Source organism: Schistocerca piceifrons, chromosome 4, assembly GCF_021461385.2.
Source record: "Schistocerca piceifrons isolate TAMUIC-IGC-003096 chromosome 4, iqSchPice1.1, whole genome shotgun sequence".
Lineage (NCBI taxonomy): Eukaryota > Metazoa > Arthropoda > Insecta > Orthoptera > Acrididae > Schistocerca > Schistocerca piceifrons.
In genome coordinates, this window is record NC_060141.1 from 584,136,886 (window position 1) to 584,164,060 (window position 27,175).

Below are 27,175 nucleotides of genomic sequence, written 5' to 3' on the forward strand. Positions count from 1 at the left end.
ACGATCTCTGTGGTTAAGGCTCCTCTGAGAGATTTTCTGCAGTAAATTCTTGAAATTTTTGTCTCCGTCAGCACTACTAATTTGCCAGCACTGAAGAAATTATAATTGCATCTTGTCAGAAATTTGTTGTCATGGCCTCACAAATGGTCAGGATTTGTTTTTAATTAATTTATTTCTGATCCCATTAAAAGTTCTACTTCCTTCCTATCAGTCTTTACCTCAATAAGTGTTAGGAAAAAAAATTAAAAAACGTCTTTCCTACTTACTTGTGTCATGTAGACCCTACCAAAACAAAAATAATCTTGTCCACTTCAGGTGTAATCTGGTTACTGTATTCGCTTATCTCACGAAACAGACTCAGAATCCAGCCACAAATAACCTGACATGAAAAAAATGCTGTTTGCTACTACACATCACCGCTTCAGTATAACTTATGGCATCTTCCTAGGTTTACGTCCATTCAGAAACAATGTGGGTACTTGTTATACATGATGTGAAAGAACAATGCATCTCTTCTCTTCTAGGAATGTTCAGTATTACTTCACAATTATGACCTTTGTCAGTTTTAAGTACCATGGTTCCTTGAGGTGTCTTGATTAACTGTATGCATATTCTGTGGTGGTTGGACTAACATCTCTGCACAGTAGCAGCAGTGTCTTAAGAGATATCACACTGCTCAACTCAGATGGATGGTTCCACTTTCTGTCATATGTTCCACATTTAGTAAACACTTATAATATGAAACAAATGGTTTAACAGGTGTAATTTCTATGCATGAGTGTACTAAACATTACAAATCAAATACTTTTCATGAGGATACAGAACTTCTATTACTCCATATTATTGTTACTTTTAATAAGGAGAAACTATGCCCTAAGTTAATGTCCATCTTATTTCCATGGCCAAAATAGAATATTACAGTGTCCCATTTTGAATTTGCAGATCCTGACAGGGAGTGGAGATTCTACATGTGCGCTGTGGGATGTGGAATCAGGACAGTTGCTGCAAAATTTCCATGGTCACAATGGAGATGTAATGGCCATTGATCTTGCTCCCTCTGAGACTGGCAATACATTTGTATCTGGGGTAATCATAATTTTAAAACATAAAATACATGTTATGTAACATAAGTATTTCTCACTAATGTGAGAATGTTTTAAATTTTAAGTTGTGAAAATTGTTCAGTCAACTGACGTGGAGTGAATACTTTGAAGAGTTTGCATTTATTGTTCAGGTTATGCCCAAACTTCAGGGCTTTGTTCTGTTTTACACAGTAAAAGTTTCAAACAAACCATTGTAGTTCAGCAATTCAAATTTTGTATCTGAAATTTGCTTACTGTTACCTTTGTAAATTGCCAAGATATCTGTACATGACCAATGGGGCCTAGGCAGGGTAACTTTGTTTTGATGGAAAGGATCAGGAATGTATGTCATTAAGAGCGGTCCAATTATAGCTCGCTCAACTGGGATCAAAGCTTATTGGGAACTGAAAGTGTTGAGAATGTAGCAACAAATTTTAGGCCTCTGAGAGGGAAAGACTGGTAGCAGCCAGCATTAGTGTGGGAAGTTTGCAAGACAGTCAGGTATCAACCCTCGGGCTACTCTACTCATTCCAAAGTTCAAGACCTATAGAACACCAATTCCTGCACAGTGTTCCAGTAAATAGACAGTTGTTTCTGTTATAACCTTTAATCACCAATAATTGCGTGGATATTCAAACACACTCACTTAGAAACAATAGCTGGTTACATGATAACAACTCAGTATCTCTTATTCGACTGCCGTGCCGTGACATGCGGCCGGTGCCGTTCGTAGCTAGGTGGTGCTCCCGCGCTCAGCCAAGTTGCGGAGCGCCTCTATCGCCGTTTGCGCATACTGTCGTGGCGGCACTGTTAAATGTCGTGGCACTATCACAACACTTTTCCCCCCTTGAAAAAAAAAAAAAAAAAAAAAAACACTCACTTCCTTGGAGACATGGACAGTGCGGAGACATCCATGGCCTCTTGTGAGGCCCCGAGAAGATCCCGCGGAGAGACACGAGAGTATGGTCGAAAATGTTCAGGACGGACACTCGTGCGTGGAATGTGCCTCCTGGACGAGATGATGGGTGAAAACTCCGGAGCAGCATCCATAGGTGTCGTGGACCTGGGGGTGTGCTCCAGCGAGATGGGTCCCGGAGAAGGCGGCGTCGCAACTGGGGCCAGTTCCGGCGTACTCGGAAGCGGTAGCGACGTCGGCTGCATCAACACATACGGTAGATCGGCAGCAGCGACAGGACTGGCTTCTCGGGCTGGTGGAGGCGAAGGAAGGGGCGGTGGCACCGGCGTGGGCACCACTCGTGGGCGCATCTGGTCGTAATGGCGAACAACCATGCCGTCGTCCATACGTATTTCATAAAGCCGGCGGCCACGAAGAGCCTTGACCACCCCTGGGATCCATTTAGGGCGAGATCCATACCCTCGTGCCCACACGTCGGTGCCCACCGAGTATTTTCCCGCACTAGGGGACACAGCACAAGGCCTGACAGGGTGAAGCAGGTGCAGTAGAGTGCGCGGTTGGCGGCCATGCAATAGTTCAGCAGGGCTGCGATCACCCAGAGGCGTGAAGCGATGAGAACTCAGAAATTGCAGCAGAGCGTCATCTGTGGAAAAATGACTAAGGAATTTTTTCATCTGGCTTTTGAAAGTGTGGACAAGGCGCTCGATCTCCCCATTCGATTGTGGATGGAAGGGCGGTGCTGTAAATGATGAATCCCTTGTCCAGTACAAAAATCATGAAAGGCCTGCGAAGAGAACTGAGGGCCATTGTCCGTGACGATCGTGGATGGAAGTCCTTCTAGCACAAAGATTTTGGACAAAGCCAGCGTTGTCGCCGCAGTGGTGGGCGACGGACATCAAACAACAAACAGAAACTTCGAGAAGGCGTCAATCAACAGTAGCCAGTAAGTACCGAGGAAGGGGCCGGCAAAGTCAGTGTGCACCCGTTCACATGGCTGTGCCGGATCAGGCCACGGAGAGGGCATTGTACGAGGTGCAGTGCAGCCAGTTGTTGAGCACACGGACCACACGCAGCAATGTGGGCGATGTCCGAATCAATACCGGGCCAATAAACGTGCCTGCGGGCCAGGGACTTAGTCCGAGAAATACCCCAATGGCCTTCATGCAACAGTTTGAGAACATCTTTGCGAAGAGAGGTTGGCACCACGACCCGTGGAGATGCGCCATCCGTGGCCAAAAGAACAACACCATCACGAACAGACAGACAAAGGCGCAAGGCATGGTAGTTGCGAAGGGGATCCGATGCCCGGCCCTTGGTCCTGTCCGCCCAACGCCGTTGAACAAAACCGATCACCTGACGCAGGACCGGGTCCCGCGCAGTAGCAGACGCGACCCTCGAACCTGTAAGTGGAAAATCCTCGAACGCACGACGTTCTTCCTCATCAATGTGGAAACAGAGTAGTTCATCACGATCGAAAACCGGGTCGGGGCCCATCGGCAATTGCGACAATGCGTCAGCGTTGGCGTGCTGGACCGTGGGGCGATAGTGAATCTCATAGTGAAAACAAGACAAGTATAAGGCCCAACATTGCAGGTGGTGAGCTGCCTTATCCGGAAGCGACACCGATGGGCTGAACAGAGAGACCAGCGGCTTGTGGTCGGTGATGAGGTGAAACTTAGAACCATACAAAAAAAAACGCTGAACTTTTTTAGAGCATAAATGATAGCGAGCGCCTCCTTTTCGATTTGAGAGTAACACCGTTGCGCATCGTTGAGGGTCTTGGAAGCATAGGCGATGGGTCGTTCCGACCCATCCTCATATCGATGGTCGAGGACAGCCCCTAGGCCATACTGTGACGCGCTAGTCGCCAGAACCAAGTGCTGACCTGAACGGAATGTGGCAAGACAAGGCGCCGACTGCAAATGAGGCTTCAGGCGGACAAAAGCCTGCTCGCACTTGTTGGACCAACAGAAAGGGACGTTTTTGCGTAACAGCTGATGCAGAGGATGAGCTACCGCCACCGCGGATGGAATGAATTTGTGATAATAAGCAATCTTGTCGAGAAACGCCTGAAGTTCTTTGACTGTAGACGGCCGGGGTAGAGCGTTAATGGCCGCAACGTGCTGACGTAGAGGACGTATACCCTCATGGGACAAGTGGAAACCAAGATACACAATGGAGCGTTGAACTGTGACTTGTCCAGATTCCACCTTAACCCAGCCGAATGCAAAACCCGAAACAGTGAACGCAAATTGCGAAGGTGCTCCTCAGTGGAGGCCCCCGTGACAACAATATCATCCAGATAGTTTATGCAGCCGGGAACGGAAGCCGTGAGCTGTTCCAAAAACCGCTGAAAAATGGCTGGCGCGCTAGCGACGCCAAATGGTAATCGCTGGTAATGATACAACCCACAAGGAGTGTTGATGACGAGAAATTCCTTGGAAGAAGCATCCAACGGCAACTGATGGTACGCCTCCGATAAGTCAAGTTTGGAAAAGAACTGGCCCCCAGCGAGCTTGGTAAATAACTCCTCAGGACGGGGAAGAGGATAAGTGTCAATGAGGCTCTGAGCGTTGTCAGTGGCTTTAAAATCACCACACAATCGCAGACTCCCGTTTGGTTTAGAAACCACCACGATTGGCGATGCCCATTCACTGGAGGTAACAGGAAGGAGAATCCCTGAAGCTGTTAACCTGTCTATCTCAGCCTTGACAGGTGCACGCAACGCCACCGGAATAGGGCGTGCCCGGAAAAACTTAGGGCGAGCTGTAGGTTTAAGAGTAATGTGGGCTTCAAAATCCTTGGCATGACCCAGACCAGCAGAGAACACGGACGAAAATTCAGAACACAATCCATCCAGCTGTTGATATGGAATATCCTCAGATATGAGGTGCACATCATCATCAATGGAGAACCCGAACAACTGGAAAGCATCATAACCGAACAGGTTTTCAGTGCCCGCATGATCCACCACATAAAACGTGAGGGGCCTAACAACAGACTTGTAGGCAGTGGAAGCATCAAACTGGCCAATGATAGGAATTTTCTGTTTATTATAAGTTCTCAGATTTCACGTAACTGGAGACAAGGGAGGGGAGCCCAACTCCAAATACGTGCGAGAATTAATGAGAGTTACTGCAGAACCAGTGTCCACTTGCATGCGAATGTCTTTATCCAGAACACGAACAGTAACAAACCCGTCAACAGGAACTTTAGGGGACTGACACACAGAAGCAATGTGGCCTTTTTTCCTACATGAATTACACGTGGCCCAACATTTTGGACATGCGGCCCTGTCATGCTGTACGAAACAACGTGGACAAGAAGGAAGTGCGGAACGAACCTGCTTCTGTGGTTGCTGTTTTCGCTGCGAGCGTTGCGGCTCAACGCGACATCGTTTACGCGAGTGAACCGCCGCCACATCTTCAGGCAAATTGTCCGTGTCGAAAGTTGACTGTACAGCACCTACATCACACCACGCGTCTATTTGCGCGCCAGCAGTGTGAGACACTTCAAAGGATTGCGCGACGCTTAGAACTTCTGACAACGACGGGTTTGGCAGTTGTAGGGCACTTTGCCGAACTTCTTTATCAGGAGCAAGCCGTAGAATAGCATCCCTAACCATTGAATCAGCATAAGACTCATGATGAGTGTCCGTGACAAACTGACATTTCCTACTCAGACCGTGTAGTTCCGCCGCCCAAGCCCGGTAAGATTGATGGGGCTGTTTACGACACCGGTAGAACGCCACGTGGGCGGCAACGACGTGGGTGTTTTTTCAGTAATAGTTAGACAATAAGTCACACATTTCTTGGAAGGACAGAGAGGCAGGTTCCCGCAGAGGGGCTAACTGAGATAGCAGCTGATAGATCGGTGGGGAAATCCAAGATAGAAATAACGACTTACACATAGGAGTGTCGACAACGCCGAAAGCCAAGAAGTGTTGCTGCAACGCTTCTCATAATCCTCCCAATCTTCAGCGGCCTCGTCGTAAGGAGGGAATGGAGGTGGAGAAGAGGAAGACAGACGATGAGTAAGCGATGTCGACAACGCCTGAATAGCAGCCGTCAGCTGTGTTTGTTGTGCCTGAATAGCAGCCGTCAGCTGTGTTTGTTGTTCAATGAGCGCTTGCATAAGCTGTTCCATGTCTGCCCCATCACAAACACACAAATCCACAACGCAGTGAAAATATCCGACCTCATCGCCAAAAAGTGTTATAACCTTTAATCACCAATAATTTTGGATATTCAAACACACTCACTTAGAAACAATAGCTGGTTACATGATAACAACTCAGTATCTCTTATTCGACTGCCGTGCCGTGACATGCGGCCGGCGCCGTTCGTAGCTAGGTGGTGCTCCCGCGCTCAGCCGAGTTGCGGAGTGCCTCTATCGCCGTTTGCGCCTACTGTCATGGCGGCACTGTTAAATGTCGTGGCACTGTCACAACAGTTTCTTGAACAGTTCACTATGTATCTGCATGGGATTGACTGCTGAAAGACCACTTGGTCATTTCGAGGCCGCTAACCATCACAGCCATCTACTCAAAAAACCTCGAAATCTGACTCACTTCCTCACTTGAATCTTAATCAGATTTTTTTGATAATAAGTACAGATTTGTAAGTGAGGCCAGCTCCCAACAAGTGCGTAACACTGTAAACAACTGGTGTAAGAACAGATACTGTTGTGCTCACAATGAATGGATTTGGTAAGTAGTTGTTCAGGCGATATTCAGTCAGTTATATGGAGATAATCCATGACAGGATTGATATAGTGAAGAGAAACATGACACCTTAACCATCACCATACATGATCAACCCCTCTCATTAATGATTCCAAAAACTCAGTTTTATACATTCAGTGGCCAGTTTCATTCAGTGTTAAGACTATCATTAAAAATGATTACAAGTTTTCCGTAATTTAATGAGGAATCGGAAGTCATTACTGAGATGAGAGCTGTCTTAGTGCAAGGCAAACTTAGGTCATGGATGTGACATGTTTTATGACCAGATATAGAAAGGCTGAAGGTTTCTGTGTAGGATAAAATCATCTAGAGAAATATTTATGGTGCAGTTATAACAAAACACAATCCACTTGCAAATGTATGTAAATTTCATCTGTCATATTTAGCCAAGAGTAATGGTATGCTTGTACTGTAATAATCATGGTGCCATATTTGACATGACTAACACTCATTCTGTATTTTCATCTGCATGTCCTGTTTTGTTCTCAAACAAATGAGAGTCTCATAAAAGAGAAAACTTGCAGAAGAGAGGACAGAAAGAACTGTGGTATTTATTGAGAGAGAGAGGGGGGGGAGGGAGGGGGGGGGGGAGAGAGAGAGAGAGAGAGAGAGAGAGAGAGAGAGAGAGCATGAGCATGCATGTACCCCTTTAATGTAGAAGGTTGCTCGTATAAAGGACATGTTTTTAAAAGTTTACTTGAAGAAAGTTCTCATTTTAATATGGAAACCCAGCTACGGAGATAATGCAGGATACATATTTATGCAAAGAGTTACATTAATGCAGGAGACCCATGTGTAATGTTTGTAGAGACTGAAAATGCCTTGCTTTTGCATTTCTTGAAAGTCTGCACAGAAACAACTTCAGGTACACACATCGCTCACATACACTATGTGATCAGAAGTATCCGGACACACCCAAAATCATACTTTTTCATATTAGGTGTAATGTGCTGCCACCTACTACCAGGTACTCCATATCAGTGAGCTCAGTAGTCATTAGACACTGAGAGAGCAGAATGGTGTGCCCTGCAGAACTCACGAACTTCGAACGTGGTCAGGTGATTGGGAGTCACTTGTGTCATACATCTGTATGTGAGATTTCCACACTCCTAAACATCCCTAGGTCCACTGTTTCCGATGTGATAGTGAAGTGGAAACGTGAAGGGACACGTATAGCACAAAAGCCTACAGGCCGACCTTGTCTGTTGATTGAGAGAGACCGCAGACAGTTGGAGAGGGTTGTAATGTGTAGTAGACAAACATTTATCCAGATCATCACACAGGAATTCTAAACTGCTCAGGATTCACTGCAATTACTATGACAGTTAGATGGGAGGTGAGAATACTTGGATTTCATGGTTAAGCAGCTGCTCGTAAGCCACACATCGCGCCAGTAAATGCCAAACGACGCCTTGCTTGCTGTAAGGAGCATAAGCATTTTACGACTGAGCAGTGGAAAAAGATTGTATGGAGTGATGAATCACAGTACACAGTGTGGTGATCCAATGGCAAGGTGTGGATATGGTAAATGCCCAGTGAACGTCACCTGCCAGTGTGTATAGTGCCAACACTAAAATTCGGAGGTGGTGGTGTTATGGTGTTGTATATTTCATGGAGGGGGCTTGTAATCCTTGTTTTGCATGGCACTATCACAGTACGGGCCTACATTGATGTTTTAAGCACCTTCTTGCTTCCCACTGTTGAAGAGCAATTCGGGGATGGTGATTGCATCTTTCAACATGATTGAGCACCTGTTCATAATGCACAGCCTGTGGCAGAGTGGTTACACGATAGTAACAATCCTGTAATGGACTGCCCTGCACAGAGTCCTGACCTGAATCCTATAGAACACCTATGGGATGTTTTGGAACGCTGACTTCGTGCCAGGCCTCACCGAGCGACATTGATACCTTTCCTCAGTGCAGCATTCGATGAAGAATGGGCTGCCATTCCCCAAGGAACCTTCCAGCACCTGATTGAACGTATGCCTGTGAGAGTGGAAGCGGTCATCAAGGCTGAGGGTGGATCAACACCATATTGAATTCCAGCATTACTGATGGAGGGCACCACAAACCTGTAAGTCATTTTCAGCCATGTGTCCGGATACTTTTGATGTTATAGTGTAGTTTTGTACTGTTTGTTCATATCTTCATGTGCCAATCATCATTGAAGCAGTAACAGAGAACTACGCTGCACTATTACTCCTGAAACAGTAACATTTATTACTCCTGAAACAGTAACATTCGAGAAGTTGAAGATTCGTAGGGATATTGTCTTAATAGCCGTGACAATCCTTAGGAAGAATGATTTAACGATGTTAAGTTGATCTCATTTGGCTTTCTTGATTTTCAGTCTTCTTTGTACAGTCTCAGGAAGCCAACATGTCCAAGAATTTCCCTCAGACGTCTTGGTATTTCTCAGCACACATCATTAAAAGTGTATGTGTAGTAAATAACACCATTAGGACGGTCCTGCAACACCCTCAGGTCTGTAACTGTAGGCTCATTTTTTACAACTCTTTCAGGCCTAATTGAGTCATACAGCCAGAAACTTTTCTCTGGATAGTTGGTGAATCACTGTAAGAGACTTCGAAGGGTCAAGGCTTCTGTCTCGCCTTTTCAGATACCAAGCCATATTTGTTAGGAAGTGTAACTTCATGTCCTTTCATCTTGCACTTGATGCCGCTGTGGACTGAGTTACATTCCATCTGAGTGTGACCTTACTCCAAAAACTTTTGTCTAATTAAAACTTATGTATCAATAGTTAATCTTAAGAGAGCATTTGATAATATCACATTTCCATTCTGAAGTGTGCAGCCATCAGAATATAAAGACTTTGGCGAGATTTTCATTAATCGTTTTGAACAGTGTGCCCACTATACACAAGACAAAACTTGATGCAACCTATTACATTGTAAAGTTGTGAACAGCCGATTTTGTTCTATGATAAACTGCACTTGCATGTAAAAATGGAGCTAATTTCATGGCCTGTAAGTCAATGTTGTATTCTGAGCACAGCTTCCACTGGCGATCTTTTTGCAGCCATGGCTGCTCTTTCTTTTCTGTATGCTGCTTCCACATGTCTTTGCTCAAGTCTCCGAGCCTGTAATTAGAATGAAAGTCATGCTGGGCTTTCTTGGAAGAAAATAATCGAAGATTACCCTCTTTGAAAACCAAGTCAAATGTGGTCCAACTTAATGATGGAACCTTCTCCATATTATATTTTTCCTTTTAGATTCCATACAGATGTTGAAACTTCCTGGCAGATTAAAATTGTGTGCCGGACCGAGACTCGAACTTGGGAACTTTGCCTTTCGCAGGCAAGTGCTCTACCAACTGAGCTACCCAAGCACAACTCACAACCTGTCCTCACAGCTTCAGTTCTGCCAGTACCTCATCTCCTGTGCTGTGAGGGCGGGTCGTGAGTTGTGTTTGGGTAGTTCAGTTGGTAGAGCACTTGCCCGCGAAAGGCAAAGGTCCCGAGTTTGAGTCTCGGTCCAGCACACAGTTTTAATCTGCCAGGAAGTTTCATATCAGTGCACACTCCGCTGCAGAGTGAAAATCTCATTCTGCATACAGTTGTTGTTTGCATTATAGAATAGGCTCAGGGTACAGCTTGGAGGAGCATTTCCTGCAGTAATGTGAGGGCTGTTTCAGAAGCCAGTATTCTTTTACACAGGTTATCTTCTGGTCATCCCATGTGTGGAATTATAAGCCAACACTGAACAGTCCATTCTTTAATCCCAAATCTCAAGAGTATTGAGAAATATCTTCTTGCATACTTTGTTTTTCCATCGCTTTTTCTCAAGTGATAAATCTGCGTGCCTTTTCTTCTGGATTTGCCAGTGATCTTCCATGGACATTTGTTTGAAATTTTGTCCACAAAATTGATTACATATGTCTTTCCCTGGTGCCATGACATAATTTTCCAGAATCATTCAAATAATGCCTACCTATCACTAGCAGAAAACTGAAGGCCTTCCTTAGAAAGGATTTCTGACACAACTTGAAACTATGTGTCAGACCTAAGTTTTGCCACTTCAACTCTTTTTTTTATATCCAGTATGTTCTCAGACTTTTATTGGCTATTTTTCCCATCACTGCGTAAGTTGCCATAAAATTCCTGGCCTCCTGTTTCAACTTCTTTGCTTCCGTAATCTTTCCCCAGTGGCAACTGCGACTGCTGTATCATTTTGAGCATTCTTGGATACAGCTGCCTAAGTTTCTAGGTAAAAAAATATTTGTAAATCAAGTTAAGAAGATCAAAGTTGAAGCTCAAATTCGTGTATTTATAATAACAATGATATCAGTACTATTATTATTAATAATAATCACAAGAAAAATTATCTGTGTCGTTAGATGGTCTAGGAAAAATGACTGAGAACCCTGTAGATGAAATTAATTCTTCTTCCATCCATGTAACTTTCACAGTTACTACTGTTCTCACTTGCAGTTAAGTGGATATTCTAAAAATCCATGCCAGGAATGACTAAAACATAAAATGAGCAAAGCCTGATGTTCTGATTTATATCACAATAAAGGAGCTGTGGTACTATTAAGTTTCATAGTCTTAATGGTTTGCTGTTAATGTGAGGTAAATAATGAAAATTTCTTACTGCTGTCAATCACTCTCAGGAAGGAATATCTGCTTTTACATGCTAATTTCAGCCAAGATACTATTTCTTCCCCAATAAAAAAAATAAAATAAATAAATAAAACAACTGTCTTGTAAAACGCTGTATTTTCACGAACTGAAGCTACAACCAAGGAACCACTTTCGAACACTGGGAGGGATATGTCCAGTATTAAGCAGTAATATTGTGTTATGGCTGCACATGCTTTGGCATTTACATGGTATTGTTTACTACACCCAAAACACTATGGTTATTCTTACTTCTTTCTTTTGCTGTTATACAGTATTTCCATGTATATGTACCACATATGTGTTACATGTACCACATATGTGTTAGTATTTTAGTTAATTTTCTTTGTGAGTGAGTAATTAAAAATTCAGAATCCTGCCTGTCCAGAAAAGTTGCACTGAGAGTCAAGGATATCAACTGACTGAAAAACACAAATTTGACATTTTGTCGGTTATGTAGTATTTTGTTTTCTCTTCTCATCACTGACAATACAGTATTTGGTATCTTGCTTTGTAAAGCCCTATTTCTACTCTCTCTCTCTCTCTCTCTCTCTCTCTCTCTCTCTCTCTCTCTCTCTCTCTCTCTCTTTGTTTTCCATGTACTGTGTCATCTCAACCATTAATTTACTTAGTGCTGTTGTAATTCAGTTCACTAAAATGCTAAAACCATTTGTTCCTGTTCAATAAAACTTATTCAGTACCATCATCTATTCATAAACTGGAAAGTATAGATACTATAGTGATAAGAGTGCATTCACTACTTGACTGATGGTCTGATTATTTAATTAATGTTGTACTACCGGGTGTTCTGCCGAGATGTAGTTTCCATTCTATGCACAATATTTTGATGACTGACCTATCTGTCTTTTTCAGTTGCTGTGAGTTTTGCTGTTTTGTGTGTTCACTGCCTGAATTCCAACCAGACTGTGAACTGTTGTTGGTCTCGTGCCACTATTTATAGCCGAGTTCAATTCCCTGTGCTCCCTAAGCCCTCTGTGCTTATTGTTTTTCTGACCTTGCCCTGATATTACATGAAACACAAATTCTCTCGGCATTTTCCTGCTCTGGTGAATTTGATGGCTAGCAAGATTTTACAAAATCAAGTGCTGGACTCCAAGCATTATTTACACTGAAACTTCTGCCCCTGTTATTACATTTTCTGAAATGTTTATTTTGATGAATTTCTTAATTATGCTGTCCCATAGACTTGATCTCATTGTCTTTCATTTCTGTGACAGCTGATTTGCTGTGTTGATGTTCCTTGCATCTTTCCTCAACTGAACCCATTTGTTTGGATCGCTGTTTGTAGGTGGTGTAATTTTTTGCCAAGACTATCTTTGTCTGAAAGTGTTTGAGGGGACCAGAGTTTTAAGCATCGAATTTCTTTGTGATGAATGATGATAGCTTGAGTAAATTTCACTTCCATCAACTGAGATAAAAAGTATTCTATGTACTGGTAAAGGTGATATAGGTGTCCAACAGCTGGGTTATGTTTTAATTCCTTGCATGTCTTTCAGGGGGCTGACTATAAGAACAGTCAAGGAAAGATGCAAGGAACATAAGCGACAAACTTGGCTAACACAACCAAGCAGATCAGCTGTCACTGAGCACTACCTTAAATATAATCATGAAATGAGACAAGTATCGTGGTGCAAATGCGTAGTTTCTATGATGGTATAATTAACGGTCTATCGTAATAAAGATCTCGGAAAACATAGTAAACAGGGATGAAGATTTCAATTTAAATGATGCTTGCGGCCAACCTCACTGGCCATCAAATCCACCAGATGTGGTGAATACTGAGAGAATTTGCATTTTATGGAATATTAGAGTGAGTTTCGATAAAACCAAAGACAGTCAAAGGGTGAAGGGAGTATGGGGAACCCAATTTGGCTATAAATAGCAGCATGAGCCCGACAACAGTTCACAGTGTGATTGAAGTCCAGGCAGCTAGTGCACATAACAGGAAATCTCGCAGCACCTGATGAGGATGGCTGGATCGATCGTCGAAATATTTTGCGTAAAATGGAAAGAGCAACTCAGTTGAACACCCGGAAGCATGCCATTAATCGTCCATGCCTAAAAGACCTGAGAGGTTTACAGTGCTGGAACACCACTTACAGGAAAATACAAAAATATCTATTCCAGGATAGCTAATGTAGCAGTGGTAACTTTCTGTTTAGAGCACTGATTTTACTGCTTGCTTGTTTACACTAATCCCTAAAGTATAGTTATTTGCTTCAAAGAGAAAATCCAGCACCACACATTCTACTCACAATTGACATAAATTATAAAATGCCTTTGTCATCCACAAGTTATGTCAACTCTGAACTTGTATCCACTTCAGTATTTTTCTACATAATGTATCAAAACCAACCCACTAATCCACAATCCCCTCCTTTTTTTCAGAGAAAATTTATGTGGATCCACAGCTTGTATTATTTCAGGAAATAGTGTGTATTCTAATTGAGATTAGACATAAATTGTGATTATATTAACTGGCATATATAGGATTCAGATAGTATGATGACAGTGTATGTTGGCTCTCGGTGGGCAAAAACACTTGATAATTATTCTTTAGTCTTGATACTAGTTGTTACGGCTGTGGGACATATTCTTGGAACCCACGACTTTTACTGGCATTTCTACAACCAGCTGTATAGTATCAAAATTATAGAAAAAGTTAAACTGTGGAACCCATGATAACTGAAGTGTGTGATTACTGCAGTGTGGACTGCAGCACACTGCACATCATAGTTTTCAATTCCAGTATGCAACTGCAGTTCCCTGGCATCCATACACATTTGACATATACCATCTCACATGTGTATAATTGATTTGCATGTAATACAAGTAGAACTATGTTAAAATTCAATTCAATTGCCAATAGCTTCCGAATTTACAGGATCAGTTTGTATCTTAAAAAGATTAAAATTAATTGTTATTTGCATGCGGCAAGCAGGAGAATCAAAGAGCAAGTCCATCCAATAAAACTGTTTTTTAAAGTACCCCCTCTTCTGAATCATTGTCTCATTTCACAGAGCTGTGACCGGATGGTTCTCATATGGGACATGCGAACAGGGCAGTGTGTTCAGTCATTTGAAGGCCATCAGTCAGACATAAATAGTGTGAAATTTCATCCAAGTGGAGATGCTGTAGCTACCGGTTCAGATGATGCAACAGTGAGTGTTTTTGGTATTTTCCAAAGTACATTTATTGAACTATTAAAATGGGATTGTGGGGATGAAACTCATGAAATTTACCTTTTCAGTGTCGTTTATTTGATCTGAGGGCAGACAAAGAAGTTGCTGTGTACTCCAAAGAGAGCATCATCTTTGGTGTTAATTCTGTGGATTTCTCTGTTAGTGGTGAGTGACTTTCATGACGGTTAGTTTGACCTTTTTATATTAATCAGTACTTATGCATTGTACTATATGCCCCTGGGCTGTTACTGTACTTGTATACAGGAGATTCTTGTACTATTCCCCAGTGAGGAACAATAGCAGACATATCAGTTACCTATTTTATCCCAGCTAAATGTAATCTGCTCTGTAACATCTCCACAACCTGCCTGAGTGGTGCCCTGCCGAAAAATGCAATGTATCCCGTCACTTCATTTTGAGTGTACTTGTATCATGCCATTACTTTTTATCAATATGTATTGTGTCTCAGAAAACCTTTTCATGCAAGCAATTACTGGTGGTCTTATTGTGATCATGCTAATTTATATGGACTATGATATGCAGTGAGCAGAGGTACATCTGTGTGGCAGTATATGATTCTTTTACATGCACTACAAGATGATAAAAGGAGATTTTAATGCAAAAAAAGGAGGACAAGAAAAATACCTTCATTGTGACACTTTTGATATGACATTTAAACCAGAAGAGATGATACTGTAATACAGTATGCTGAGACTCCTTAAAACATTCTTTCAGATGAAAGCAAATAGTAAATGATATGGCAAAGACCAATTGGAACAGAGATTAAAATTGATTATATTTTATCAGTCTGTAAGGATATTGTATGGGATGTGGTGGTCTTAAACTGCTTGAGAATTTGAAGAGATCGTAGACTAGAAAGATCAAGAGCGAAAATAGACACAGAGATATGTCGAAAGAAACACTCATTACACAATTAATCTGAAATGCAAAATAATAGTGACTTGACACAGCTTCACACAGGTAGCACTAAATAACTACAGCCTGTGACTTATCAGGTGTATAAATTATATACACAACCCATCCTTGTCAGTCGTGCTTATCTATCAGTGAAAACTGCATAAAAGTCCCTACAGTATTCTTGAGGCTAGCCTTCACATACAGACAAATAATTCGTGATATGTACTGATGATAATTTATTAAAGACTTCAAATAAAATCAAGCAACACATGAAACAACTTAGTAAATTAAGACTATGATGGCAAAGAAAAAAAAAAGACATTGTTATGTAATGAAGGCACTTAGGCAAACAGCAAAAGATATTACAGGTTCATTTGGTGGTATTGGCTAGGTGCAAGTCTTTCTATTTGACACCACTTTAGCAACTTGTGCATCGCATGAAGAATAGGTGAAATGATGGGGACAATATAAAAATCTAGTTGCAATAAAGAAAATCTCTGATGCAGTCAGGAATCACAAATAGGACTGTGTGATCCAGAGGGATCAATGTTAATCACTAGTCCAAGAGCGGTGCTAATAGATCATGATAAAATAAGCATAACTGAATTCATCTATTTGAAAATGTCTCCAAAAGGATGGAAGAAGTTAACATGAAATTTTGAAAACACATACAATCGAAAACAATAAATAATATGAAGAAAACGAAATAGAAACTTATGTTGGCTAGACACCGTGTTTCAAACGCTATGATGGCAGGTGCATCTGTATGATTCAGTTTTTGGTAAAGATGAAAACCATCATTTCACAGTTGTTCTAATTACACACATTCATTTTTAAGCTAGTGCCATATTCATCTTTAATCTTACTCAAAGTCTACTAATATCAGAGCTAAGAATGTAAAAAGAGGACTTGAATGTGAATGTGCTGAAATAGAATGTGACTGTAACATCAGAATAACAAAGCATTCCACTGGAATGTATAAGAAGGGAAAACTTAACATAAGAATAAACCAAGACAATTGAATAGTTGTTATCAGTAAGGAGAACAATTGTATTTGGGAAAAAGGTGTAGAAACATTCGTCCATGGGAGGAACTGAAAGTAATATCTGTTTAATTGGCTCACCTGTCAGTAAAATGGAAAACCACAGCAAGTTTCTGCATGGAGTACAGACACAATCTGATAAGTTATGTATTAAAAACATCAGTGGCAGTAATATACTACAGTATACTTAAGAAATCTGAAAGAGGTGTATGTGAATTACAATTTGTGTCTATGCAGGACTCGGAGCAATTGAAGTTGCATGTCACAACAGAGGTGCTTGTCCAGAATTGTTACAATCAAAGAAAGGGTGTGTGCCTCACAAAAATCTTTTGATCAAGTTCAGCATCATGAAGTTATGTAGCTCCACAGTCACAGACCAGCGCATCCATTGCATGAGAAACCTATATTGGAACCAAACTGTGCTGTTAAAATGTGATACATTCATCTAAACACAAATTAAAAGCGGAGTAATACAGGAATATATGTTACCTCAAATTTCATTTACTCTCTGTTTGGCATAAATTTTTAAAAGATTATGTGAAAATATGAATTTGAAGTGAAAAGAAAGTAGTCATCTGCTACGCTTTTAATGCAGTCCTAATTGTTGATAATATAGATGGTCTACAATTAGTTGATGAATTATGAGAACACAGTAAATACCAAAAAGACAAAATTCATTATCATCACAAGAATTTTTCCCTTTTTTAATGCTGATCTGTGCGATTGACTTTTTGGAGACTTGACACCAGACAATATAGTAAACTGCCACGTTAAATGAGCATTACACATTTTCTCAAGGATTAAGAAGAAAATACTTACATGTTTCTCTTTGAACTGGTCTAAGGATTGTCTTTGGACCTCTTGGCTGTGAGACATTAAACTGGCTGGAACAGCATAATATTCAATCATTGGTGCAATCCACAGAAAACTGAGAAGTAATGGAAAATCTGATGGAAATCATCCATTGGTGAATGTGCATATTTGTCGAAAGTAGAAAAAGACAAGAACAAGTAGATAGTTTAAGAAGTGAATCGAGAACATAGGTACTTAATAATGAAAACAAAATGACATCACAAGGATTGTGTTAGATGAGATACATAAAACTGCTTGAGTTATGAAGAAATAAAAAGTCGCAGGAAATGACTGTGTTTGTACAGAAGCTATTGAAACTGGAAGAAATGAGGTTTTGAGAAAACTTTTGACCCAATTTCAACAAAATATATAGTAACACCCCATGAGGAACAAGATATTGCTTCAATCTGCGTTAATAAACTGAATAATATATGTCAGATTTCATCTTGACAATGGGAAATTCAGAACTGAAAGAGTAGTCAAGCAGGATAATTCCATATCGTGTAACTATTCTCAACAGCCAGATGAGTATCAATGATTTTTGAACTGAGAAAATGATTAAGGAATATATATGAGGGAATGTATCTGAACTACCTTATAGTTTTGCTGATGATGGTGTACAGCTTGTGTCATGCGCAGATAAACTTCAGCATCTAAGGAGGCACTTCATTTAGCAAGTTTGCAAATAGACTTTAAAATTAATTATGTAAGTATAGAAATTAGTAAAAACTGTATAATTAAGCATTATACAAAAAAATATTTTGTTCAGTATCTTACTGGCCATAAAAACCTGTGTATGTATGTCAGAAAGCAAAATTAGTTAAAAACCAAATAATATGCTAATTTATCTGTTGTTGTTGTTGTCGTCGTCAGTCCAGAGACTGGCTTGATTCAGCTCTACATGCTACTCTATCCTTAACAAGCTTCTTCATCTCCGAGTAACTAATGTAACCTACATCCTTCCGAATCTGTTTAGTGTACTTATGCCTTGGTCTCCCTCTATGATTTTTGCCCTCCGCGCTTCCCTCCAATACTAAATTGATGATCCTTTGATGCCTCAGAATGTGTCCTACCAACCGATCCTTTCTTCTAGTCAAGTTGTGCCACAAATCCCTCTTCTCCCCCATTCTATTCGGTACCTCCTAATTAATTACATCATCTACCCATCTAATCTTCTGCATTCTTCTGTAGCACCACATTTCAAAAACTTCTATTCTCTTCTTGTCTAAACTATTTATTGTCTATGTTTTACTTCCATACATGGCTACAGTCCATACAAATACTTTCAGAAAAGACTTCCTGGCACTTAAATCTATACTCGATGTTAACAAATTTCTCTTCTTCAGAATCACTTTCCTTGCCATTGCCAGTCTACATTTTATATTCTCTCTACTTCAATCACCACCACTTATTTTGCTCCCCATATAGCAAAACTCATCTACTACTTTAAGTGTCTCATTTCCTAATCTTCTTTCCTCAGCATCACCTAATTTAATTTGACTACATTCCATTGTCCTCATTTTTCTTTTGTTGATGTTCATCTTATATCCTCCTTTCAAGACACTGTCCATTCCGTTCAACTGCTCTTCCAAGCCCTTTGATGTCTTTGATAGAATTACAATGTCATCGGCGAACCTCAAAGTTTTTAGAATGAGATTTTCACTCTGCAGCGGAGTGTGCGCTGATATGAAACTTCCTGGCAGAGCACAATGCCCGCGAAAGGCAAAGGTCCCGAGTTCGAGTCTCGGTCCGGCACACAGTTTTAATCTGCCCGGAGTTTCATATCAGCGCAGACTCTGCTGCAGAGTGAAAATCTCAGTCTGGAAACATCCCCCAGGCTGTGGCTAAGCCATGTCTCCGCAATATCCTTTCTTTCAGGAGTGCTAGTTCTGCAAGGTTCGCAGGAGAGCTTCTGTAAAGTTTGGAGGGTAGGAGACAAGGTACTGGCAGAAGTAAAGCTGTGAGGACGGGGCGTGAATCATGCTTGGGTAGCTGAGTTGGCAGAGCACTTGCCCGTGAAAGGCAAAGGTCCTGAGTTCGAGTCTCGGTCCGGCACACAGTTTTAATCTGCCAGGAAGTTTCATATCAGCGCACAATCCGCTGCAGAGTGAAAATCTCATTCTGGAAACATCCCCCAGGCTGTGGCTAAGCCATGTCTCCACACTATCCTTTCTTTCAGGAGTGCTAGTTCTGCAAGGTTCGCAGGAGAGCCTCTGTAAAGTTTGGAAGGTAGGAGACGAGGTACTGGCAGAAGTTAAGCTGTGAGGACGGGGCGTGAGTGGTGCTTGGGTAGCTCAGTTGGCAGAGCACTTGCCCGCGAAAGGCAAAGGTCCCGAGTTCGAGTCTCAGTCCGGCACACAGTTTTAATCTGCCAGGAAGTTTCTCAAAGTTTTTATTTCTTCTCCATGGATTTTAATACCTACTCCGAATTTTTCTTTTGTTTCCTTCACTGCTTGCTCAATATACAAATTGAATAACATCGGGGAGAGGCTACAACCCTGTCTCACTCCCTTCTCAACCACTACTTCCCTTTCATGCCCCTCGGCTCTTATAACTGCCATCTGGTTTCTGTACAAATTGTAAACATCCTTTCGCTCCCTGTATTTTCCCGCTGCCACCTACAGAATTTGAAGGACAGTATTCCAGTCAACATTGTCAAAAGCTTTCTCTAAGTCTACAAATGCTAGAAACGTAGGTTTTCCTTTCCTTAATCTTTCTTCTAAGATAATTCGTAGGGTCAGTATTGCCTCACATGTTCCCATATTTCTACGGAATTCAAACTGATCTTCCCCGAGGTCGGTTTCTACCAGTTTTTCCATTCCTCTGTAAAGAATTCATGTTAGTATTTTGCAGCCATGACTTATTAAACTGATAGTTCGGTAATTTTCACACATGTCAACACTTGCTTTCTTGCAATTGGAATTATTATATATGTCTTGAAGTCGGAGGGTCTGGCTCGTACATCTTGCTCACCAGATTGTAGTTCTAATGGAATGTTGGAATGGGGCCTTGTTTCAGCTTAGGTCTTTCAGTCCTCTGTCAAACTCTTCATGCAGTATCATATCTCCCATTTCATCTTCATCTGCGTCCTCTTCCATTTCCGTAATATTGCCCTCAAGTACATCGCCCATGTATAGCCCCTCTGTATACTCCTTTCAACTCTCTGCCTTCCCTTCTTTGCTTAGAACTGGTTTTCCATCTGAGCTCTTAATATTCACACAAATGGTTCTCTTTTCTCCAAAGGTCTCTTTAATTTTCCTGTAGGCAGTATCTACAGTTGTATTTAAACTTACTGCCAATGAAATATTATGACAAATAATGATTATAATGTTGCTGTGATGGACAGAGATTGACAGTAATGTAGCTTCATTGTGCTAGAATAAATTAAGTGTTGATCAGCATGTGAGGAAACAAATGCATCACAATGTAAGTACCAAAAAGGTAGTGAAGAAAGAGAACATACAATGAATCTGTTGTATGTTGGCATTGTTTAAAAGAGGCCGATGGCAGGTCATGATCTTGAACAATTATTTATTGGTCTCTAACCTAGTTTTCAGTTCTGAACAGATGTCATTTTGACAACAATAGTAACATTAAGAACAATTCATCACATTCACTGCATATTCCAAACGAAGCTTTCCAGGAGTGTATTTTGGAGTGGAAACACTGCTGTGACAAGTTAGTGTGGAGGGGACAAGGGTTAAACATTTGTAATTTGAGTAAAATTATTATTAAAAAGTTTGGACACGTCGTAAACAGCACTTCATTGGGCTCTAACAGTTGTTGTTGTTGTTGTTGTTGTTGTTGTTGTCGTCTTCTTCAGTCCTGAGACTGGTTTGATGCAGCTTTCCATGCTACTCTATCCTGTGCAAGCTTCTTCATCTCCCAGTACCTACTACAACCTACATCCTTCTGAATCTGCTTAGTATATTCATCTCTTGGTCTCCCTCTACGATTTTTACCCTCTACACTGCCCTCCAATACTAAATTGGTGATCCCTTGATGCCTCAGAACATGTCCTGCCAACCGATCCCTTCTTCTAGTCACCGAGCGAGGTGGCGCAGTGGTTAGCACACTGGACTCGCATTCGGGAGGACGACGGTTCAATCCTGCATCCGGCCATCCTGATTTAGGTTTTCCGTGATTTCCCTAAATCGCTTCAGGCAAATGCCGGGACTGTTCCTTAGAAAGGGCACGGCCGATTTCCTTCCCCATCCTTCCCTAATCTGAGCTTGTGCTCCGTCTCTAATGACCTCGTTGTCGACGGGACGTTAAACAGTAATCTCCTCCACGTCCTTCTAGTCAAGTTGTGCCACAAACTCCTCTTCTCCCCAATTCTATTCAATACCTCCTCATTAGTTATGTGATCTACCCATGTTATCTTCAGCATTCTTCTGTAGCACCACATTTCGAAAGCTTCTATTCTCTTCTTGCCCAAACTATTTATCGTCCGTGTTTCACTTCCATACATGGCTACACTCCATACAAATACTTTCAGAAACAACTTCCTGACATTTAAATGCTCTAACAGTAAGGCTTCTAAACTAAGAGGTATAGTGACTCAGTAACTGAAACTACTAAATGTAAACCATAAATATGATTCTGTTGATCAACAAAATGTTAATAATCATATTACAGTGTACTACTAAATGCAGGGAAGATATCTGTTTTAGTGTTGGAAATTCATGTGATGGCCTACCCAAAATACAAAAGTGAAAAAATCTTTATTGCAGGAAGATCCACTCCTTTTACCCCAGAGACGTTAACATTGTAACCTCTACATTTCGTTATGTTCAGTCCTCTTTGCAGTTCATTATAGGAGTATTCTTACAATTTATATTTACCAAAGTTACTATTTTTGTATTGCCACTTGTAATTTCAGCGGAGATGTGAAATTACTTTTAGCGTATTTTCTGCCTTTCTGACAGCCCAACATATAAATGTCCTTACACATCTTGTTCTTTGTTTGATTTTAGGGAGGCTTCTATTTGCTGGATATAATGATTATACTGTTAATGTCTGGGATTCACTGAAGTGTGTAAGAGTGACTCTGTTGTATGGTCATGAGAACAGGGTATCTTGCCTGCAAGTGTCACCTGATGGAACAGCTCTTTCTACCGGAAGCTGGGATTATACTTTACGGGTAAATTTATTCTACTTTAAATTTTAGGACTAATTTCTTAAGAATTTTCATCATGTTGTTAAATCTGTGTATATTATGTATTTAGTTCATTTAAGCTCCAAAAATGTTGATGCTTTTGAAGCCATCAAAATTGAATACTAGTGCTAGTTTTCAAACACGGTTTGTCAGTAAGTAGTGTAAGTATACAAACAAAGCCAGTGGACAAGGCAGCCATAACAGATGCTAAAAAACAGAAAATAGCTGAGTAACAGTGTAACAAGAACAATACTTGAGGAAAACTTTGCTCTTTCTTATGACGAACTAGCTCTAACTACAGATCAATCATGGGAGGTCCTGATCTAGTTACGGTGCGTATTACAAGCCAATCACTGTCATTTTTTTCGTGATTCAAGTCTGGACAGAATGGTAGCCAAATTATTTTAATATTATCCTTATTTTCGTGTTTGTCATCCCCATCTGAGAATCTTCAAGGATGAGTATTGTCACCCTTAAAATGTAAGAATGCACCTGTGGCACTAAAATGTGATAGAACAAAAGGTTGAAGGATCTCTTCCTTGAACCTGTGGGCGCTTCAAAGAACCATTTCAGATTATATGGAAATCAGTCTGTCCACTATGGCTGATCCTGTCCCACCTGTCCCACCCAATGTCAGCCTCTATGTTACATGCATCTTCAACACACAAACATGTGCTTTTTGTGCTCTTGCCATATATAACTGTCTCAATTCTCAAGCTCTGCCTAAATTACAAGCTGAAGAACAAAATTGCTCAATTTGGTGATCCCTCATACACAGTCTTCCTTTCTCTAGTGCCTTCACTCACATAGTGTGATTTGATAATAGGACATGTATAATGCTTCTACGTGCATAAAGGTTACCAGCACAAAGATTATTCCATACTATTTGGGTGGATAGCATTGCTTTTTGTAAGGATCAGGTCAGTGGAGTGGTGTGTGCTATTAAATTGTAACAGGATATTAGCAAGAGGTAACATCGCTTTTGTTCATAGTTGACCTATCCTTGATCTTCCATTATACTAAATGATACAGCTGCATGAAATCTATTCTTCGCAAACCACATTACTCTTTCTGATTGAGAGTTCTTCTGGAACCACTTTCTGTCTCCCTGTTCCATTTGTGAATGATACACAGAAAGAATGACAGATGATTGTCACTAAACCTCCATATGAGCTCTTATTTTTCCAATTTTCTCATTGTCGTCTTTGCTTGAGACATATGTGGGAGGAAGTAATATGTTGCCCAACTCTTCTTGGAACGTACACTCTTCAAATGTCAACAGTAAATCTCTTCGTGATGCACACTTCGTGCTTCTTTTGTAGCGTCTGCCACTAGGAGCTCTTGAGCATCTCCATAATGCTCTCACACCATTGAGTAAATGATCCTGCGACGAAAGACCGTGCCCGTCGTTGGATTGTCTCTATCCCTTCCAGTAACCCTTTGAGCCTCAATAACGTGTGTGTGTGTGTGTGTGTGTGTGTGTGTGTGTGTGTGTGTGTGTATGTGTGTGTATAAAAACAAAGATGATGTGACTTACCAAACGAAAGCGCTGGCATGTTGATAGACACACAAACATACACACAAAATTCAAGCTTTTGTAACCAACGGGTGCTTCTTCAGGAAAGAGGGAAGGAGAGGGAAAGACAAAAGGATGTGGGTTTTAAGGGAGAGGGTAAGGAGTCATTCCAATCCCGGGAGCGGAAAGACTTACCTTTGGGGAAAAAAGGACAGGTATACACTAGCGCACACACACACATATCCATCCGCACATACACAGACACAAGCAGACATTTGTAAAGGCAAAGAGTTGGTGCAGAGATGTCAGTCGAGGTGGAAGTACAGAGGCATAGATGTTGTTGAATGACAGGTGAGGTATGAGCGGCGGCAACTTGAAATTAGTGGAGGTTGAGGCCTGGTGGGTAACGTGAAGAGAGGATATACTGAAGGGCAAGTTCCCATCTCCGGAGTTCTGACAGGTTGGTGTTAGTGGGAAGTATCCAGATAACCCGGACGGTGTAACACTGTGCCAAGATGTGCTGGCCGTGCACCAAGGCATGTTTAGCCACAGGGTGATCCTCATTACCAACAAATGCTGCCTGCCTGTGTCCATTCATGCGAATGAACAGTTTGTTGCTGGTCATTCCCACATAGAAAGCTTCACAGTGTAGGCAGGTCAGTTGGTAAATCACGTGGGTGCTTTCACACGTGGCTCTGCCTTTGATTGTGTACACCTTCCGGGTTACAGGACTGGAGTAGGTGGTGGTGGGAGGGTGCATGGGACAGGTTTTACACTGGGGGCGGTTACAAGGGTAGGAGCCAGAGGGTAGGGAAGGTGGTTTGGGGATTTCATAGGGATGAACCAAGAGGTTGCGAAGGTTAGGTGGACGGCGGAAAGACTCTCTTGGTGTAGTGGGGAGGATTTCATGAAGGATGGATCTCATTTCAGGGCAGGATTTGAGGAAGTCGTATCCCTGCTGGAGAGCCACATTCAGAGTCTGATCCAGTCCCAGAAAGTATCCTGTCACAAGTGGAGCACTTTTGGGGGTTGGTCTTCCCTACTGCCTAGGTCTTCATGGCAAATGAATCTGCTCCAGTCCAGAATCCCTGAACCATTACACCAACAACCTGAAAACAGCTTTCGCATCCCGCAACTACCCTCCCAACCTGGTACAGAAGCAAATTACCAGAGCCACTTCCTCATCCCCTCAAACCCAGGACCTCCCACAGAAGAACCCCAAAAGCGCCCCACTTGTGACAGGATACTTTCCGGGACTGGATCAGACTCTGAATGTGGCTCTCCAGCAGGGATACGACTTCCTCAAATCCTGCCCTGAAATGAGATCCACCCTTCATGAAATCCTCCCCACTCCACCAAGAGTGTTCTTCCGCCATCCACCTAACCTTCGCAACCTCTTGGTTCATCCCTATGAAATCCCCAAACCACCTTCCCTACCCTCTGGCTCCTACCCTTGTAACCGCCCCCAGTGTAAAACCTGTCCCATGCACCCTCCCACCACCACCTACTCCAGTCCTGTAACCCGGAAGGTGTACACAATCAAAGGCAGAGCCACGTGTGAAAGCCCCCACGTGATTTACCAACTGACCTGCCTACACTGTGAAGCTTTCTATGTGGGAATGACCAGCAACAAACTGTCCATTCGCATGAATGGACACAGGCAGGCAGTGTTTGTTGGTAATGAGGATCACCCTGTGGCTAAACATGCCTTGGTGCACGGCCAGCACATCTTGGCACAGTGTTACACCGTCCTGGTTATCTGGATACTTTCCACTAACACCAACCTATCAGAACTCTGGAGATGGGATCTTGCCCTTCAGTATATCCTCTCTTCCCGTTACCCACCAGGCCTCAACCTCCGCTAATTTCAAGTTGCCGCCACTCATACCTCACCTGTCATTCAACAACATCTATGCCTCTGTACTTCCGTCTCGACTGACATCTCTGCCCAAACTCTTTGCCTTTACAAATGTCTGCTTGTATATGTATATGTGCGGATGGATATGTGTGTGTGTGTGTGCGCGCGCTAGTGTATACCTGTCCTATTTTCCCCCCTAAGGTAAGTCTTTCCGCTCCCGGGATTGGAATGACTCCTTACCCTCTCCCTTGAAACCACATCCTTTTGTCTTTCCCTCTCCTTCCCTCTTTCCTGACGAAGCAACCATTGGTTGCGAAAGCTTGAATTTTGTGTGTATGTATGTGTTTGTTTGTGTTTCTATCGGCCTGCCAGCGCTTTCGTATGGTAAGTCAAATCATCTTTGTTTTTAAATATATTTTTCCCACGTGGAATGTTTCCCTCTATTATATGTATAATGTAACCTACCAAACGAAAGCGATGGTATGTTGATACACACACACACACACACACACACACACACACACACACACAAAATTCAAGCTTTCGCAACCAGCAGTTGCTTCATCAGGAAAGAGGGAAGGAGAGGGAAAGATGAAAGGATGTGGGTTTTAAGGGAGAGGGTAAGGAGTCATTCCAATCCCGGGAGCGGAAAGACTTACCTTAGGGGGAAAAAAGGACAGGTATACACTCGCACGCACACACACATATCCATCCGCACATATACAGACACAAGCAGACATATGTAAAATAAAAATATGTGGCCTTTACAGATTGTTGTGCATCATCTTGCTGAAGTATTGTACAACTTTATTTGTACTGAAGTGACCATTAACACTAGAAACTGGTAACTCTTTAATCTCTAGCACTGTTGTAATGCATGTTTTGGGTACCACTTACCGCAGCATTCTGTTCTATAACATTATGGTGAATTCATTTTTCACACGAGAGCAAATAATTAGCAAACTATTTCATTCTATAGTATAGGAGATGTCCATTTCACCATGTTGTTGTGCTGCTTCTGCTTCTGCTCCTGCTCCTAGTTCTACTTCTACTTCTGGATCTGCACTCTGCAAATCACCACGTGGAGCTTGGGATGAACAACTGCTTGTATTCCTTTGTACACACTGTCATTAGCCTAATTTTGTCTGTGCCATACCTAGAACTGGTTGTAGTATAATCTTAGATTTCTTACATAAAGCTGGTTATTGAAACTTTGTGAATTGGCTTTCGGGAATATTTTGTGTC

At 41.8% G+C, this 27,175-nt stretch overlaps 1 protein-coding gene across 3 annotated transcripts in view; it reads left to right on the forward strand.

The window, feature by feature from the left end:
* The window catches only part of LOC124796393 (guanine nucleotide-binding protein subunit beta-5), a 162,726-nt gene that overhangs the window by 130,872 nt on the left and 4,679 nt on the right, over positions 1–27,175 (forward strand). For all 3 annotated transcript variants that reach the window (XM_047260564.1, XM_047260562.1, XM_047260563.1), the window contains 4 exons: positions 943–1,086; positions 14,425–14,565; positions 14,655–14,751; positions 22,375–22,541. In XM_047260564.1, coding sequence (XP_047116520.1) covers positions 943–1,086; positions 14,425–14,565; positions 14,655–14,751; positions 22,375–22,541 — 549 coding nt within the window. The remainder of the gene's footprint in view (positions 1–942; positions 1,087–14,424; positions 14,566–14,654; positions 14,752–22,374; positions 22,542–27,175) is intronic.